The 14876-nt window shown below is 27.9% G+C and overlaps 1 protein-coding gene across 1 annotated transcript; it reads left to right on the top strand.

The window, feature by feature from the left end:
* The first annotated feature begins 1277 nt into the window (after positions 1–1277).
* On the top strand, positions 1278–12724 carry LOC117181768. The gene is made up of 3 exons (XM_033374735.1): positions 1278–1417; positions 6488–6939; positions 10918–12724. The coding sequence occupies exons 2-3, from the start codon at positions 6491–6493 to the stop codon at positions 11492–11494; spliced, it is 1026 nt and encodes a 341-aa protein (XP_033230626.1). The 5' UTR covers positions 1278–1417; positions 6488–6490; the 3' UTR covers positions 11495–12724.
* The last annotated feature ends 2152 nt before the right edge of the window (positions 12725–14876 follow it).

Here is a 14876-nt window from a genome sequence, read left to right on the forward strand (position 1 = left end):
TATTTAGGAATTTTGCAGTTCGGAAATATTATTTTATAATTTTATAATTCGGGATTTTTTATTTGAGAAAACTTTATAATTAGGAAAAGTTATTATTCGTGAATTTTTGAATTTCTGAATTTTAAATTGCTGCGGATTTTATTTTTCGGGCCTTTTATTCTTCAGGATTTTTCAAATTCCGTAATATTATACATTATATAATACAATATACTGTTGTGGATTTTCATTTTTCGAGTATTTTCCAATTAGGGAATTTTAATATTCGAAACTTTTAGAATTCAGATATATTATTATTATTCGAGAATTTTCCAATTAGAGATATTTTATTTTTCGAGAATTTTCAAATTTGAAAATTTTGTTATCCGGGAATTTCCCAGTTTAAGAATTTCATTATTAGGGAATTTTTTAATTCGGGATTTTTATATTTGAGCAAATTTTATAATTTTGTGAATTTCGAAAATTGTCTAGTTCCGGAATTTTAATATTCGCAATTTTTATAATTCGGGTACATTATTATTCGGACATTTTTCAGTTCGGCAATTTTTTTATTTGGGAATTTTTCAATTTTCTGAAATATTTATATTTGAGCAAATTTGATAATTTTGGAAATTTCATGATTCGGGAATTTTCCAATTGGGTAATTTCAATATTCGAAAATGTTGGACATCAGATATTATATCATTCGGGGATTTTCCAATTCGGGAATTTCATTATTTGTAAATTTTTAGATTTGATTAAATTTGATAATTTTGGAAATTTCATGATTCGGGATTTTTTATTTTGCAATCAGGGAATTTTAATATTCAAAGCTTTTATAATTCAGATATATTATTATTATTCGAGAATTTTCCAATTTCGGATATTTTATAATTATGGTATTTTAGTATCCGGGCATTTTCCAGTTCAGGAATTTTATTATTTTGGAATTTTCCAATTTTATAATTTTTATATTAAAGCAAATTTTATAATTTTGTAAATTTTATTATTCGGTAATTTCCCAATTCAGGAATTTTAATATTTGGAACTTTTCTACTTTGGATATTTTATTATTTGTGAATTTTCCGAAACAAAAATTCTCCAATCATAATTGTACATCTGGCATTTTGTGTAGTTAAATATAGAGGAAAAAGGCTTCATGTGTCAACAATTTTTGGATGATACATTCATTTTTACCATTCCGAACACCTCATCAGATAAGGCCACGTCACCTGCGGTAAGAAAGATAACGTACCTTGTGACAGTTTGGCGTTCTCCATCTGGCAGTATAAACGCACATTTTTTAAATTAAAGTCCAATTACGTGAATTTGCAATTAAAAAAAATTATAAAGAAGAAATAGTGAAATTGTTTACTTAATATCTACTTTACATTCTTCTGACTATTTGTTAAAAAATAATCTTTAAATTTAAATAATAATCGTAAGTAGCAACAGTGTTTCTTTTTGAAATTAATAAATAAATAAACAAAATGAAAATAAACAATGAAGAACAAACTTTAGAGGTTTTCCATATTCAAAAAAATGAATACCTCATAGTTACAAAAACGGGAAAATCGGAAATTTACTTTGTTACAGACGTTCTTTTTTTCTTATTCATCAATTTCGCTATATTTTTTTTCAAAATAAAACTATTTTTTTCATAATAAACAAAAATTAACTGGAAATTAACTATTCCATTTTTGGTTAAAAATTGATCTTCTGTAGCTAAAAATTAAAATTTTTGTGCAAAAATTCATTTCGTTGTCTTAAAAACGAGTTTTTTTTATATTAAAAATTAATTTTTTAACTGAAAATATAACTATTGAATGTTTGGTTGAGTATGAATGTCTTTAAGTTGAAAATCCAAATATTCGCTTAACTAATTGAGTGTTTCGGTTAAAAATTCCATTATGTCTGAAAATTATTTCTTTTATTGAAAATTATTATTTTTTTGTAAAAAATTAATTTTTTTAACTAAAGATTTATCTTAATTTTTTGTGGAATTCCTAAAACTTTTATTTTATTTGTCTAAGAACTCAGTTATGTGGCTAAAAATTAAATTAGTCTACTTTATGTTTTGTTAAAAATTTGTCTTTTATTGGTGAAAATTACCCTTTTTGGTTGAAAATTTCATTTTTTCAGTTGAAAATTAGTTTTTTCATTGCAAATTATTATTTAAACTAAAAATTTAACTATTGCACTCTTTGTCGAATTAAAATTTTTTAAAATATTTTAGTTGAAAATTCATCTGTTTAGCTAGAAAATTAAGTATTTCGTAAAAAATTTATTTTATTTGGTTCAAAAAATATTTATGCAAATAAAAATTAAAATATTCTATTATTTCTTAAAGATTTACATTTTTCGTTAAAAATGCATCTATTTTGTAGAAAATCTTGTTTTGCTTATTTGTTTTGAAAATTTACCTTTTTAGCTGAAATTTGAACTATAAGGTTGAAAATGTTATTAAAAATTTAAATACATAATTGAAAATTCATTTGCTTCATGAAAAATTATTCCATTTTTTGTTGAAAATTCATCTATTCTGTTTAAATTTTTTCGTTTTTTTGTTGTAGAAAATAAACCTTTTTGTTTGAAAATACAACTATAATAACCTTTTTGGCTGAAATTCCATTTCTTTGGTTGAAAATTCGTTTTTTATTGAAAATTAATTTTTTTAACTGTAGATTTAACTTAATTTTTTGTCGATTTTTTGTTAATTTTCATTTTATCTCTCTAAGAAGTCATTTATGTAACTAAAAATTAAATTACTCTATTTTATGTTGAAAATTCATCTTTTTAGATTAAAATTAATCTATTTTGTTAAAAATGTGTCTTTTATTAGTGGAAAATTAACATTTTTTGTTGAAAATTTCATTTTTTCGGTTGAAAATTAGTTTTCTAATTTGAAATTATTAACGTTAAATTTTCAATTAAAAATTGAAATACTTAGTTGAAATTTCATTTGCTTCATTAAAAATTATTCTATTGTTTGTTGAAAATCCATCTATTTTGTTGAAATGTTGTCTTTTTGAGTAGAGAATAAAACTTTTTTGTCGAAAATTCAAATATAATAATCTTTTTAGCTTAAATTTCATTTCTTTGGATGAAAATCCATTTTCCATTGAAAATTAATTTTTTTATCTTAAAATGTTACTATTTCACTTTTTGTCAAACCTAAAATTTCAACTATTGCAATTTTTTTTTAAATGCATTAAAATTTGTTTTTGAAAATTTACCTGTTTGGTTGGAGATTCAACTATTTCGTAAAAAAAATTGTTTTATTTGATTCAAAACACATTTCTGAAACTGAAAATTAAATTATTCTTTTTTTTGTTTAAAATGTATCTTTTTCATATAGAAATATGTCGTATTTTGAGATAAAATTACTTTCTTTGTTCGAAAATTAACCTTTTTGTTAGAAAATTAAACTAAAATGATCTTTTTGTCTGAAATTTCATTTCTTTGGTTAAAAATTCGTTTTGTTATTAAAAATTGATTTTAGTATTTAAAAATGTAACTATCTCACTTTTTTCAAAGTTTTTTCTTGTTGAAATTTGAACATTTAGGTAGAAAATTCATATTTTTTAGTTGAAAATACATTTTAATTAATGTATTTTATAAAAAATTATTATGTGTTGGTAGAAAATTATTCTTTTTGGCTGAAATCTCAATTCTTTAATTGAAAATTAATTAGTTTTTTGATTGAAAACTAATTTTTTTAACTTAAAATTTAACTATTCCACTTTCTTTCAAAAACTTTTTAAAGACATTTTTGAAGGGTTTAAAATTAATTTGTTTACTTAAAAATTTGTTTTTTCAGTCAAAAACTAATTTCTGTGACTGAAAATTAAATTATTGTCTTTCTTGTGTAAAATTCATCTTTTTTAGTAGAAAATTCATCCATTTTGTTGACAATTCTTTTATGGTGGAAAATTAACTTTCTTGGCTAGAATTTCATTTCTATGACCGAAAATTAGTTTGTTTATTGAAAATTATTTTTTATTAATTAAAAATTTAACTATTCCACTTTTGGTTGATTTTTAAAAAGACATTTGATATATTTAGTTAAAAATTTTCTTTTTTTGTTGAAAATTAATTTGTTTTTACTTAAAATGTATCTTTTATTATTTTGCTGAAAATTTGATTTTTTTGTTGAAAATTAATTTATTTCGTTTGAAAATGTATTTTTTATCCTGGATATTTTATTATTTTCGGCTAAACATTAAACTATTTTGTTATGAATTCGTCAGTTTTGTTAAAAAGTAATTCCGCAGGAAAATTAATCTTTTTGATTGAAAATTCATTTATCTTTTTAAATGTTAACCTTTTAGTTAAAAAGTAGTTTTTTTTAAATTAAATATTAATCTTTCAACTGGAAATCTAAATATTTCATTTTTTGTGTAAAAATTAACTATTTGGTTAAATATTAACTTTTTTGTTAAGACTGAATCTTTTCGGTCGCAAATTCAACTGTCTTTTCAAAAATCATTTTTGAAATAAAATATTCATCATTCATTGCAGTTGAAAATTTATTTCTTTATTTCAAAATGTAACAATTTTGATGAAGATTCTTTTTTTTTGTTGAAAATTCTTCTTTTTGATCGGAAATTCAATTATAACGTTCAAAATTAATTTCCCGAGTACAAATTTAAGTATTGAATTAAAAATTCTCTTTTTTGAAATTAATTTTTTTAACTCAATATTTAACTACATCATGGTTGGTTGAAAATTCGTCTTCTATAATAAAAAATTCAACTATTTTGTTGAAAATTATTATTTTTTTGTTAAAAATTAATTTTTTTACTGCAAGTATAACTACTTAGTTTGGGGTTGGAAATTCATATTCTTTATTTGAGAATTAAAGCACTTGTTTGAAAATTAGTCTCTAGCGGGAGAACATTAATTTTCTTGGTGAAAATTCTATCTGTTTGGTTAAAGATTTATTTCCTTGGTTGAAAATTTATCTGTTATATCGAAAATGTGTTTTTTATGTTTAAAAATTAATATTTTCAACTGCAAATATAATAATTCCATTTTGGACTACACATTTACATTTTTAGTTGAAAATTGATTTAATTTCTCGAGAATTTGTCCTATTTGGTACAAAATTAATCTTTTTTGTTAAAAATTTATTATTGTTTAGTTCATTGAAGATTCCTCAATTTCGTTTCAAAATCATTTATTTGGTTAAAAATGTAACTATTTGGTTAAAAATTATTTTCGTTGCTGTTAAAAATTAAGTTTTTTGGAGGTAAAATTAATTCAAAAATTTAAATTTCGGATGTGCAATTGAAATCATTTTATGTCGAATTAAATTTTTTTTCAGTATAAAACCTTGAATTACAAAAACGAATAGTGCATATATCAGGTTTATAAAACCATTTTTTTTTATTTCACGTATTATTTGAAATTTTGCTCATGATAAAATAACTCCAGAAAGAGGATAATTAAGGGGATTACCATCGTAATCATTTAATGTGTTATCAGTTTATCTGCAGAACTGAGTCATCACTGATATCCTTAAAAAAATTGTAAAAAAATTACATTTCAAAAAGTAAAAATTTTAAAATTAAATTTTAAAAAATTGAAATATTATTGAACTATAAAATGAGACTAAACAATTCGGCAATATTGTCGAAACGTGTCCTAAATTTCGGCAAAATTAAACATATATATTTAAGGGTCTCTAAAGCTAATTTTTGCAGAAAATTGTTTATTTTCTTCTTATTTTATTTTTATTTCCATTTCAAATGAATTACTTCACTATAGAATACACTTATTTTTAATTCTTAACAAAATAAAGGACTCAGATTTCTGATATAATTAAAAAAAGATATTGAGGGGTCTCGGAAAACCCTATTTAAAAAAATGCTTATTTTATTTTAACTTCCACTGTTCATAATTTTTGTTTAGCAAAATAAAATCCGCGAATGAGAAAGAAAAAGAATTCTTCAAAAGCGGAAATTAAGGCAAAATATGCATTTTTTAACTGCGAAAATGTTTCTTTTTTCGATAACCTTTGATATTTTTTAATTCTATCCAAATTTAGTTGTTTTTTAAGGAGAGCCAAATTTACCGCATACCCTAGCCAACCTTACCCCATACCCTCTACAAATTTACCGTGTGCACTATCCAACTTTATCAGCACTTAATCCGACTTTACCCCGTATTCGATACAATTTTACGCTGTGCCCTAACCGACTTTACCCCAAACCCTAGATAACTTTATTTCATACCTTAGGCGACTTAACTTCGTATTCTAGCCAACTTCACCCCATACACTAGGCGACTTTACTTCGTACTGTAGACCATTTTACCCTATAATCTAGGCAAATTTACCCTGTTTTGTATACAATTTTACCCCCCACCCCAGGCGACTTTCCCCCGTACCCTAGCCATTTTTATCCGCAACTAAGCCGACTTTATTCTATCTTCTAGACAACTTCAATGTGTACCCTAATCAACTTTATCCTATACCTTAGCCAACCTCACAGAATTAAATTTTTTTTAGAAAATGGACCACTTATATCCGAGTTTGGAGGACAAATGCAGGAGCGAAGGACTGTGTCCTATATGTATGATGGAGATGGAACTCACTCCTAAATTTTCATGTGACAATAATCACATATTGTGTCATCGTTGTAAGCCCTACTATTTCGCGTGTCCCAAGTGCCATTCGCCGATGAGTATTGAAATTGCACCTCCAGAGGTCAGTTCCTATAATTCACCACCTCCAGTTCATTTTATGCCACATCCAATGCCACAACCTCATTCTGACTATCCTACGAGCATGCCTATGCCAATGCCTACGGCACCAATCGCAGATGATTTTTTGGAGCAAGAAAAAAAAACTTGGTATCCACCAGCGCCTTTAGAAGAGCAAAAACTTATTCCGTGTGCTTATACTCGATTTGGGTGCTGGGTCAAATTTCCAGAACACTTAAGGGATATTCATGAATCCAGGTAATTAAAATTTAATCAGAGGGGGTGCTATTTCCCCTAGGCTGCTCTGTTTCTCTTACCTTCACTTTAGCATAAGCCCCCCCCCCCCCCCCTCATGTACTTCTTTATTCTCCATTTTCTCCTCTTGCATTCGTAGCTATTAGACCCTTCCCCTACTTCCCTTCCAGAGCTCTCACTTCCTCCCACCTACACACACTTGTTTCTAATCTTCTTATCTACTTCTTCGCACTTACACCTGCTTCCCTTACTTCACCTCTCAAATTTCCTATCACTTCCCCTACTTATTTTATTCTAATTTCTCATAATTCCCGATCACTGCCCTTCCACTAATTTCTCATATTTTTTTCTACTTCCTTACACTTCTTTATTTCTAATCATTTCCTCTACTATCCGGCACTCCCACTCACTTTCTTTACTTCACCACCCAAACTCCTTGTCACCTGCGCTACTCACTCTATAATAACTTTTCAACCATTTTCTATCACTTTCCCTCCACTACTTCCTCATATCTTTCCCTACTTCCCCTCCCTTATTTCAGCTTACTTTACCACTCCTTATTTCCCATCATTTCCCATACTTTTCTCTCCACAATTCACCTCACCTCATTTCCCTTCAATCCAAATACTTCCCCTTCTCTTTTTTGCCTACTTTCCCTTCTTGAACAAAAGTATGATGGACGGAAGGATGCCCAGATGGACGGTGACTCGACTGAAAATATGAATGCTTCAACCTAGGGCTACGATCTTGCAGCCTATGAAGACTTTAATTAAGTAATTTTAATGTCTTGCTTCACCCAATCCCTCTCCCTCCACCCCTATTTTCACCTATCCGATACTAGCTAATCAGGCTTTCCCCTACTACCCTCTCTTACTTATCAACCCTAGGTCCAATCCACTACTTCTTACCCCTACTGATCCTACCCCACTCTACTTCTCCTACTCCCCATCTCTTCACTCTTTTATCTCATCCCACTACGTCCCTACTTATCCTTTTCCAACACACATCCCCTCCACTCCCTTCACTTTTCCTTCACTCCGATCACTTTCCCTCCACTTAAGCTTTTACTTCTTAACTGCTTCCCGTCCCCAAACTCTTTAATATGTTACCCTTTCAACCCCTTACTTTTCTTCCACTCGTATTTAAAAAAATAATGTAGACGGTTCAAAATAACGTACAGACGACAATTCATCACCGATTTGGACCTAAAAAATTTGAAATTAAAGCTGATTAAATTTCCCAGCGAGGAGTTGAGCCTGATTTTTTATATAGTTTTTCATTTTTTTATATAAATAAACAAACACGTCGATAAAATAGCCATTTTTTCTATTTGACGTTACCGGTGCCCGCGATTAAAGAGAAAATTGTTTGAAGTATCTAAGTTTTATGAAGTAACATCCGTTAAAGATGTTTTGTCATGATATAATAAATAAACCCAATTTTTATAAACAAATTTTTTGTTGAAAATGTGTTTTCTATAATTTTCAAGAATGTGACATTTTTATATCAAGCTCTACTGCAATAATTTTGACTGGAAACAATACTATTATTACAAAGGAAAGTTCTCCTAAGATGATTTTTGTTAATATTATGAACAAATTTAATAAAGAAATTCATTATTAAGACATTTTTCTACAATAAAAAAATAATTTCGTTCAATGTCAGTCTTTTTGTTTGGGAACTGCCTGATGATTTTATCAACATTCATAATTAGTTAATCAATTTTATAATTTCTTTAAACAAATTTCATAAACTAATGCCATTGCTATTTGTTACTTTTTATTTTAAATTCATAATTGCAATTTTAAAACAAATGACATAAGAAAATTGAAGTATTTCGTCAAAAAATGTCCAAATAATGCATTTTTTCATTATATTAGTTTAAAAATCATAAAATTCATCAACTAATACTGAATTTTACCAAAATAATCAAGAAATTCAAAATTGAAAGACTAACAGTGAAAAAGACGAATTTTTCCGTCAACAAATGCCCTTATAATGATTTTTTTCATTAAATTTGTTTATAATATTAACAAAAACCATCTTAAGAGAAATTTTCCCAATTAAAATATTGTTTCTGTCAACATTTCTCGTACACAATATATTAAAAACTAACACGAATATATTAAAAACTTTTCAAGAATAAATAAAATTATTTATTGTTTAATGCTGAATGACGATTTTTAATTAATTAAATAAATTCTATAAACAAATACAGATTTTGGTCAACTATCAAGCAGCGGATTTCATTTTTTCGCCACAAACAATTTTAAACGATTTAGCAAAATCGTTCCCCTATGATCCTAGGTCAAAAAACAATAATTTATTATTTTTAAACAACTTTTTGTAAACAAATCCACAACTTGACTATTGGTCCTCAAATAGATATAATTTTTTTACGAAATTACCTCCGAATGACTCATAAATGAAATTATTCATAAGGAGACTTTGCTAAACGAAAAAGACTTTAAATTTATTTAAATAGCTGTTAAAAAAATACCAATTTTCGTCCATTTTTAAATGACTTATTTTGTTTTTAACCAATTAAATTTTAAATTACTTACAAAAAACCTTTCCTTATGATATATCACCAACGAACCATATTTTTTTATTTTATAAACAATTTTAATCAAAAATAATCAATTTTGTTATTTTTTACCACTGCACCATCTTTTCTTTAAACAATTCAAATTTACTTTCTATTGAGGCGAACTCTTTAAAAATAATGAAGTGACGTATTTTTAAATTGAAATTGTTTATAAAATAAACAATAATATTTGTTAATAACATATTAATCCAGAAAAAGGATTTGCAAAGTGATTTAAAATTGACTCGGTTGTAAACAGGAAATTATTCAATTGAAAATTGACAAAAATCTATATTTTTTTATCAACTTCATTTAAACATTGAAAAACTACTATCTCCTGACTAAGTTTCCTAATAAAAAAGTCTTTTCTGAGTCATCGGTGACCTATTTCGAAAAAAACGAGATCCATTTGAAAAGTAGTCAACCTGTGAATTCGTTTATGAAATTTGTTATAAACTAAAAAATTATTGTTCAGTGATAACTTATCACAAATGAATGATTTTTCCAAGATTTTAAAAACTTATTATGGTAAATAAACGTAATCTATCGGTTCAAAATTGACCAAAATCTATATTTGTTGAAACAATTGATTCAAACAATTAAAAATTTTTATCAGGTACATCACACGTCACATTCATTGTTCAAAATTTTTCAATTAATTTTGTTAAAGGAACCAAGTCTTTTGAACCTTAAATGACTAAGATATGAATATGGTTATTTAATTTGTTTATAGCATTAATAACTACTTTGTTTTTGAAAAAATAGTAACGAAGCATTTTTTCACGTCAATATTAAACAAAAAATAATAAAATAAAGTCTGCAATTATTTTTAATCTTAAAGCAACACTTTCACTCATTAGTTTGATCATAATAAGAATACAGTCTTTTTTCAATGATGTTATCTACTGGATTTTATTTGTAAGGAGTGTTTTACTTATTTTATGATTTTTTTTACAAATATAAGTATGTACAAAGAAATGGGATGGGTTATTACAAAAATTTTAACTTTTTTGCCATATTAAAAAAAATTAAAAGAAAAAAATTAATGAATCGGCTCCTTTAAATATCTTTGATATTTAGTAAAATTACTTATAATCTTTAGATTACCTAGCTAAAAAAAACTTTCTTCCTGTAAAACGTACGGACATCAGACTCAAACTATGAGAGTTGCATTTGATATAAATAAGTGACAGAATCCTACATTATCTCTGATTTAAAAGTAGAAACTCTTCATTACCGACTGAAGATAAGTGAGACATCGAAATTATCTTGAGTCGATAATGGAGAATTCTATATCGCCATCTGATGGTAATGTAAATTCCCTTGCCCCTTGTCGCTCGTAATTTCAATACTCTAATAGCTACATTTATCACATAAAAAAACGGTAATTCCAGGTGCCAATTTCAAAATTTTGAATTCGAGCCAAACGATTATCCCTCCGATGGAGAAGATTTTACTGAATGCTCTTACAAATCAGCCGGATGTAACATCAAGATTCCAGAATGGAAAATAAAAGCGCACGAGGATGATTGTCCCTATAAAGGTAGATTCCAGGCAATGGAAGAAATGCGATCTGCAATGGAAAAGACAAAACTTGAGGAAGAAGAACCTTGTGATCCGGAAGCAATTGTTGAGTGTAAATTCAAGGAAGAGGGTTGCATGGTGAAGATGCCTTTTCGACGAAAGCAAATTCATGAAGAAAAATGCAACTACCGTACCTCTGACGACGAGGAAGAGGAGGAGGAGGAGGAGGAGGAGGAGGAACTCTATCAGGATCCTGAGGAACAAGTCGACTGCAAATGGGCTCCATATGGATGCAAAGTTCGACCCAAGTTTTACCGAAAAGAAACTCACGAGGAAAAATGCAATTACAAAATGGAAAATTGTTCTTTCCAAAATTATGGGTGTCCTGCTACTTTTGAACCTTCGAAGAGATTCGCTCATGAGAGAAACTGTCAGTACGCTTCTTGAATTCAGTTTTCCATTTACAAAAATGTACTTTTCTTTCTGTTTTCAGTGTGTATGTTGATCTATAAGATAACATAACATATTGTATTATTTTTATGGAATTCAAGATAGCCGTTTTAGTCGAAAAATAATTTTTTGGTAATTTTCTGGTAAAAAGGGAGTGACAAATGCGAAAGAGACGTGAGAAAATAGAAAATGACGTGGAAAATAGAAAAGGGGCGCGGGAAATAGAAAATAGACGTTGGAAAGTATCAAAGAGATGTGGAAAATAGAAAATAGACGTTGGAAAATAACAAAGGAACGTGGAAAGTTAGTGAAGGGGCGCGGAAAATACGAAAGAGACTTGAGAAAATAGAAAAGGGCATGGAAAATAGAAAAAGGGCTTGAGAAATAGAAAATAAACGTTGGAAAATAACAAAGAGACGTGGAAAAAAGAAAATAGACGTTGGAAAATAACAAAGGTGCGTGGAAAATTAGAAAAGTGGCGTGGGAAATAAGAAAGGGCGTGGGAAATAGAAAAGGGACGTAAGAAAACAAGAAAGGTTCATCACAAATTTTTCACTGTCATTAAGGACGTCCTAAAGGTATTTCAAGTTCAAAAATGTACTTTTTTCAACTATGCAAAATAGATTTTATCGTGTTTTTTTGCCATGATTGAAAAGGATGAGAAATTGTCTAAACAATGAAAAATAATTGACAGGACCGATTGTAAATCAGACATTGATTTTGTCTCTAATTTCCATTGTTTCATCCCTCGGATTTGTGCGAGCCCAAACAAAAAAACAAAAAAACCTTTTTTTTAAGAGATTCATGTTTACAGGTTCCATAAACACCATAAGGTTTAAAACGTATTTCCCATAAAAAACTTTTACGTAAATTTTTGTTTACAGCATTGACAATATTTAACGTATTGACTTGTGTCTGAACATTTGTCTTTCAAATTAACCACAACATTAAAAAAAATTAATTTTTAAATTTCATCCCCATAGGCCTGTTTTATAGGGTCCCAAAAAACCCCATAAGGGAAGAATTTTATTTTTCATGTTTTTCGTATTAATCAGTATTTAATTGCAGGTTTTTAGTAGAAGTTGTTTGAAATACATTAGGCATTACTTTCTTATAATAATCAAATTTGTAAAAAAAATTTTAAACAACACAATATTTGTTGATAGAAATTTTCTCGTGAAATAGACGTTAAAAATCGCGTTTCTTTCTAAATTTTTAAACTTTTTCAACTATTTAGTTGAAGAGAGGAAATAATCAATTATTTTATTTAGAAATAATTGTTTAAACAATTATTACTAGAATAAAATTACTAGAATAAAATTCTTTAACTAATCTATCCTTCGATTAATTCTTAAATAATTTAAAAAATTTTTAAATATAAAAACATTTTTTAGTTTAAAAATTTCAGGCGAATACAAAAAATCTCGTTTTTTTCCGGTTTTCCAGTCCAACAGTCACCGTGAAAATATGAATCTCTGTATTTTAAGAATTTAAAGAAATTCCATTTTAGGCACAGATCTTTTCAGTAATTTAAAAAAAAAAGTAAATTTTGTAGGACAGCTTACTTAGAATGCGAAAGGCAGTACTTTGGAATATCGATTTTCGTAGAGACAACTAATTAATTATTTCTATTAACCCTTGTTTCGTAGCAATATTCCTATTAAGCTTATGTGCGTAATATGCATTTAATAAGCTATTATTCTCCACTCGATCCATTCTCGAGTATTCTATTTATGCAGATTTTATCATTTTAGCATACAAGAACCATTTTTGTTTTGTAATTTTTTTCCTAATCCTTAAGCGAAACAGAACCACTTTTCTGTTACATTTATTTTTATTATTTAGCATTAAGTTAAATAACAAGTGTATATGTTCCTTCAATTAAAGAGTTTTTTCAATTGTCAATGATTTTTTGAATCACTTTTTGAGGATATTTTACCTTGAATTTTAAATTAAAATTACAATAAATTTGAATTAACATCAGATGTTAATGTAGAATTCTTCATTATCGGCTGAAGATAAAGGCAAGGCTTAATTTATCTTCAGACGGTAAGACAGAGTTTCCACCTTCTCGTCAAAGGCAATATAGAATTATGCCACACGTTTGTATTATATCCTATTCTTAAGGCTTCGCAGTCCCTAAAGAAACCTTATAGATACAGTCAGTTGTATATCTATCCCAAAGTAGGTCAAACAAGATTTTTTTGGACAAATTAGTATAAAAGATTACAATTTTCATCTGACTTAAGCTTTTTTAAAATGAAAGTTAACTAAATGTCATAGAGTTTTGTTAGCGCTGATTTGGTTTAAAATAAAGAAAAAATTAATATTTACTAATTTTATTTGCAGCAAGTGATTATTTGTTAGATAGAAATATCAAGAATTTGGCACTTACCAGCAGTTAGGTATAAAAAAATCTACGCTACCATTAGATTATTATCTAGAATTCTGCATTACTGACTTAAGTTAACATCGATGTCTAACTTATCTTCGGTCGGTAATACAGACCTTCTACCTTTTCATCGACGGCAATGCAAGTCTCTGCGACCCAATTCTATTAAATGCAACTCTTATAAACAGGGGCTATGAAACTCTAAAAAATAACAAAGAAATAAAAATTGGCTCACACAAATCTCTTTAACATTTAATTAAACTTTCATTTAATAAAAGCTTCAATCGTGTCAAAATTGTAGGCTCTATAGTAATTGATTCAGGAAAACCGTCAATTTAGATATTATTTTGATTAACATGATTTTATTATTAAAAACGTTAACCTACACGAGGATGATAAATTGGTCAATTTGTGATTCCTAGTACTTTATGCTCTATAACATGAAGAGGGATTATTTACTCCAAGGCCCCTCGCGAAAATGGTGTACATTACACTTCTGTCCGGAAAGGATGATCTTCAGCATGATGGTCTGGAATGAGGAAGAAATGGTTGGGGTGAGATATCTAACACCTGGAGGCTAATGGTACCTTTCCGCCCTTCTGCTCAAGCCATTTCAGTCTAAATGACACCTATACGCTTACAAAACCCATTTGTGACGACGTCAACTTGATACGAGACAAAATCCACTTATGTCTTGTCATTTTCATCATAAATTGATTCAGCGTTTTTTCGTTCCTAAAGGCTGCTCTCAACATGAAAAACGGTTAACAATTAGTTAAAGTAGGTGCAATGCCCAAGAAAAAAGATTTCGTAGCCTAACAATAATTTAATTAGGTTGTTAAAATCTATTCCAATCACTCCATCTCTCTTCTCTTCCCTCACCTGTCTTCCCCTATCTGCTCTGATTCAATCTGATCCGATTCAATCTCATCCGATCCGATCAAATCGCATTCGAGCCTATCCTATTATCTCCTCTTCTACTTTTCT

The sequence above is a fragment of the Belonocnema kinseyi genome, chromosome 10 (genome assembly GCF_010883055.1).
Source record: "Belonocnema kinseyi isolate 2016_QV_RU_SX_M_011 chromosome 10, B_treatae_v1, whole genome shotgun sequence".
Classification (NCBI taxonomy): domain Eukaryota; kingdom Metazoa; phylum Arthropoda; class Insecta; order Hymenoptera; family Cynipidae; genus Belonocnema; species Belonocnema kinseyi.